At 32.2% G+C, this 5,329-nt stretch overlaps 1 protein-coding gene across 1 annotated transcript; it reads left to right on the top strand.

Moving 5' to 3' along the window:
- The first annotated feature begins 375 nt into the window (after positions 1-375).
- LOC102579562 (probable cinnamyl alcohol dehydrogenase 6) lies at positions 376-4,531 on the top strand. The gene is made up of 5 exons (XM_006356834.2): positions 376-554; positions 641-754; positions 1,556-1,783; positions 3,131-3,419; positions 4,080-4,531. Exons 1-5 carry the CDS (start codon positions 460-462, stop codon positions 4,434-4,436), a joined length of 1,083 nt encoding a protein of 360 aa, XP_006356896.1. The 5' UTR covers positions 376-459; the 3' UTR covers positions 4,437-4,531.
- The last annotated feature ends 798 nt before the right edge of the window (positions 4,532-5,329 follow it).

Below are 5,329 nucleotides of genomic sequence, written 5' to 3'. Positions count from 1 at the left end.
AATAGGCAAACAATTTCAGCAGGCAATGCAACTTCAGTAGGCCGAATACAATTAGTAGGCAATGCGATTTGTAGGTCAAATGCAATATAGTAGACCATATGCAATTAGTAGGCAATACAAATTCAGTAGCCAATGCAAATTGAGTAGGCAAACGATTTCAGGAGGCCCAATTGGACAAGTAAAAAGGATCAGAAGAATACTGAATATTGAAGAGATTGTTTGTAGTTTCAACTTTTATATTAGGCATCATTCTCTAGGAAACATTTTCTTACCTAACATCACCTTAGATATAAATATATTAGCTAGACCTGTATCACGTTTGCCTTAAATTTCAAGCTACCCACCGCCAACCAGATAACATTCAATAATGTTTCTTGTTGCTTTCTGTTTCTACTTAAAGGGTAGCCTTTTCACTTATTCCCATACTCACTCATCTTTCTAGATCTTTAAGACAGAAGAATGGCTCAAGCAACACCTAATCACACACAAACTGTTGCTGGTTGGGCAGCTCATGATTCTTCTGGAAAAATCACACCTTTTAACTTCAAGAGAAGGTACATAATATTCACTAGCTTTGTTGCATATAGGTCCAAAACAAATTATGCTAATCTATTTTCTTGTTTACTTTTATATTTGGTAGAGAAAATGGTGAGAATGATGTGACCATTGAGATCTTGTATTGTGGAATCTGTCATACGGATATTCATCATGTCAAGGATGACTGGGGCATTACTAAGTACCCTGTTGTGCCTGGGTAGGTACCTATCTATCTTTATGTCTTTATGCATGTTACAAAGGGAAAATGAGGCATCAATTTTCCTAGATTTTACATGTTGTGTATATGATTTTATCTTCTTCTTTATTTTTCATGAGATATGTGTGATCTAAACTGGTGTGTTACTAGAGCCAACGTCATAACAAAAGCAACATTTAGTAGTAATAAATATGCACATTAATAAAGGATACTAAAATCTTTACCACTATTAGTTAATTGTCATTAGATTCAATATCGCTTCTGACTTTAGCGGCATTTACAAAGAGCGCTAAAATGTAATTGTTACTAGTAATAATTGTCTCTAAGAACCATACTTAGTGGCAATTAAGCTATCGTCGTTAAAGATCACTTTAGGTGCAGTGCAATGGTCTTTTGAAAATAATTTCTCTAGCTTTCACGAGATAGATATAAAGTTTCACATACACTCAATCCTCCTAAGATCCCATATATGAAACTACACGGAGTATGTTATTGTTATTGTATAATCTTTAACCTATATCATCATAGATAATGTTATGAGCACAGAGGATATCATGCAAAATTTTATATAAATTAAACAATTAGAAGCATTGAGATGAGATATGAAGGAGCCTAACCATGCATGTGACTTTATATTATATTATGGATTCGAGTAGTGTAATCACCTGTTATTAATGCTTGCGTCAAAGATAAGTTATCTATATCACAATACTTTTGTGGAATGTGATTCTTCCCTAGACCCTAGGTGAATGCGGAATATTTTGTCCACTAACCTGATAGCTCTTTTTTTTTGTGTTGTAGGCATGAAATTACTGGGATTATAACAAAGGTGGGTAGCAATGTGAGTAAATTCAAGATGGGAGACAGAGTAGGGGTAGGTTGCTTGGCCGCAACATGTTTGAAATGTGAGTATTGCGAGGAGTCTCAAGAGAACTACTGTGACCAAGTAGAATTCACTTACAATGGCATCTTTTGGGATGGTAGCATTACTTATGGTGGCTACTCAAAAATGCTTGTTGCTGATCATAGGTACTACTAACATTCTCTTTTTCCTTTTTTATCTATTATTCCCTTTGTTCCGATTTATGAATGTTCGTTGGTTTGCCACAAAGTCTAAGAATGAAAAAATGAATTTTGAAACTTATGATATAAAACAAGTCATAAATGTTTGTCTGACCATCGAACACTCACCAACAAGGTGAAAGTTTAGATAGCCAAACAACAAGGTGTTATTTTTATTTTATTTTGGAACTAACCAGTAAAGAATGTGTCATGTGAAACAAAGGAAGTTTAAAAATTAAATACTCAATAATTATATCTTTTTTTCCCCTCATACTTTATTGGTAGTTGTTACTACTCCCTCCGTTTCAAAAAGATTGGTCTGGTTTGACTTGGTATGAAGTTTAAGAAATTAAAGAAGACTTTTGAATCTTGTGGTCCTAAATTAAAGTTATGTCAAATGTACAAAATTGCCCTTAATCTTGTGGTCTTAAACATGCCACGTGGAAAGCAAAAAGTAAAATGTTACCAAAAAAGGAAAGAGGTCATTTTTTTGAAACTGACTAAAAAGGAAAGGAAGTCATTCTTTGTGAAACGAAGGGAGTAGTATTTTTTTCTGAAAAAATAAGAAGCAGATTTTGTACACATATTTTGAAAGATCTTTAATTTAATGTCTTTAAAATATTACCGACTAAAAAGAAAAGGAAGTCATTCTTTATGAAACGGAGAGAGTAGTATTTTTTTCTGAAAAAATAAGATGCAGATTTTGTACACATATTTTGAAAGATCTTTAACTTAATGTCTTTAAAATATTACCAAGAGTATTCCAAACCCATCAACGTTATATATAAAGCTGAAGGTTCCCTGAAAGTATATATAAATATTAGATCATGTGCATCTATTAAAAAATTTAGTAATGAGTGTACCAATAGTATTCCAAACTCCTGTGTAAATTTAAAGATCCCCTAAAAATATATGAATATTAAATTTGCATCTACTAAAAAAAAAGTAAATTTGGAATGTTACAATGCAACAAACATTTTCAACAAAAGAGTGTCTTTTGTATTGAAACAGTACACTCATATTTGCTTTTTCATTAATAAAAACTACTAAAATTTGGGCTAGGAGAAGCAAGACAATAAAAAACAATACACTCATATCTTCAGGGTGGGTACATTTTATGTATTAACGAGAGATATCGGGTTTAAGTGCGTCATGGTACGCAGTCACCTTTTGTTAGGGGGTGCTTTACCCTCTCAATACAGAACTTTTCGTGCAAATTCAAATGTAGGTACCTTACATCGAAAAGAAAATAGAGAAAAAAAAAAACCTCAAATTTTCTAAATATCTACTCTTCTTTTTTTTGTTAACATGAAGGTACGTGGTACGTATACCAGATAACATGGCAATGGACAGAGCAGCACCATTATTATGTGCAGGAATAACAGTTTTTACTCCTTTGAAAGACAATAATTTGGTGGATACAAAAGGTAAAAAAATAGGAATAATAGGTCTTGGTGGACTTGGACATGTAGCTGTCAAATTTGGAAAAGCATTTGGACATCATGTGACTGTCATTAGCACCTCTCCAATCAAAGAACAAGAAGCCAAAGACAACTTAGGTGCTGATGATTTTATAATAAGCACTAATCCCAAACAAATGCTGGTTTGTGCTCATCACCTTCCTAATACCATATCTTTTCCATTCCAATAGTTAATTTACTCCCTCCGTTTCAAAAATAATGATATGCTTTCCTTTTTAGTCTGTTTAAAAAAGAATGACCTCGTTTCTTTTTTTGGTAACATTTTAATTTGGCAGAATACATAAACATGACCCTTAACTTGGTGTTAGCTGACAAGTATGACCTTTAACTTTGGTTGTGCACAAGTAGACACTTAAACTTATATAAAATTGAATCAATAGACATTCGTCCTACATGGCACCCTACATGGCAATTTTATGTCTTACGTGTATTATGTCATGTAGGACACGCATGTCTATTTGTTCAATTTTATACAATTCTAAGTGTCTACTTGTGCAGACTCAAAGTTGGAGGGCATATATAGTTTTCCGCTGAAGCCAAGGTAACGGTCATGTTTATCAATTATGCCTTTTAATTTCAACTTTCCACGTGACATGTTTCAGGCCACAAGATTAAAGGAGATTTTTGTATATTTAACATAACTTTAATTCAGGACTATAAGATTGAAAAGTTTTCTTTATTCTCTTAAATTTCGTGCCAAGTCAAACCTGGTCATTCTTTTTTAAATCGAGTGAGTAATAATTTCCATAGTATAAAAGAATATTTTTGCATTTTAATTTCAGGAAAAGAAAAGAACCCTAGACTTTATTTTGGATACAGTGTCAGCCAAACACTCACTTGGGAGTTACTTAGAGCTCTTAAAAGTGAATGGAACTCTAGTGATTGTTGGAGCACCAGATAAGCCAATTGATTTGCCCGCTTTCCCTATGATATTTGGAAAAAGAACAGTGAAAGGAAGCATGATAGGAAGTATAGAAGAGACACAAGAAATGATGGACTTATGTGGAAAACATAACATATTGAGTGATATAGAGATTATCACTACTGATCAAATTAATGAAGGACTTGAAAGGCTTGCTAAAAATGATGTTAAGTACCGTTTTGTCATTGACATTGCTGGTCCATCTTCTCATCTTTAAAATTTATTTATTTATTTTTGTATGTGTAATTTACTTTTCATTTCATTTCAATAACCTGAATTTGTATTTCTTAATATTATGATGTTGTTTATTTACACTTTGTTTGGGTGGTTGTTACGTATTGTTTCATGATGTATCGTATTATATTGTATAGTGTTGTACTGTATTGTTTTATTTTAATAAATACAATGTTTGAATAGATTGTATTGTTCTGCATCGTTACATTTCATTTAATTCCAATTCCCTGAACTAGTATTTCTTAATATTATGATGTTGCTTATTTATTTACCGAAATAATATATATATGTTGTAAAACTAAAGACAAAATAAGACAAGAAATATAGAAGATGAAAGCAATGTTGTAATACCATAGATGCATCTATTAAATCATAATAGTGAACGGTCCACATGGCAGGTGAACGGGCCCATATTCACCTTTCTATATGTTCCAAATAATTTCAGGGGATACAATCTCAACCTTAGTTGATACAGATATCATTTTGTCATGACAACAAGCAACAAAAGAGAATCTTAAAGAATCTTTTATTTCTTCAAACATATAGCCACGTGAATTCTCAACTTCTTTTGCATCACTTTGAACTGGAATGGCCAACCGGTTATGCCAACTGATATTTATTCTAGTAAACTTCTAGTTTACTTTTGCATGTGATTCCATCATCATGCCCATATTTGTATACAACAAACAACGAGAAAAAATGGGTAATCTTATACGTAATATTTATAACCCACTTGGGTTGTAGTAATTTGAAGATATTAAATCTTTCCATAATTTATAGTCTCAATATAATATATATTTTTCTTTTCAATTCTTCCGAAACTTAAAGTTTCTTTTGAGACTTACTACAACCCCAATATTATGAAAAAATTCATTC

This window comes from Solanum tuberosum, unplaced genomic scaffold (genome assembly GCF_000226075.1).
Source record: "Solanum tuberosum cultivar DM 1-3 516 R44 unplaced genomic scaffold, SolTub_3.0 scf00235, whole genome shotgun sequence".
NCBI classification, from domain to species: Eukaryota; Viridiplantae; Streptophyta; class Magnoliopsida; order Solanales; family Solanaceae; genus Solanum; species Solanum tuberosum.
Note: the sequence above shows the minus strand (reverse complement) of the source record. Positions and strands in the feature narration are given on the sequence as shown.

Excerpts from the sequence above, each read along its gene's own strand:
- LOC102579562 (XM_006356834.2), top strand. The coding sequence starts at position 460 with ATGGCTCAAGCAACACCTAATCACACACAAACTGTTGCTGGTTGGGCA. Across the intron at positions 555-640 it reads CCTTTTAACTTCAAGAGAAG|AGAAAATGGTGAGAATGATG; the intron begins GTACATAATATT and ends TATATTTGGTAG. Across the intron at positions 1,784-3,130 it reads ATGCTTGTTGCTGATCATAG|GTACGTGGTACGTATACCAG; the intron begins GTACTACTAACA and ends GTTAACATGAAG.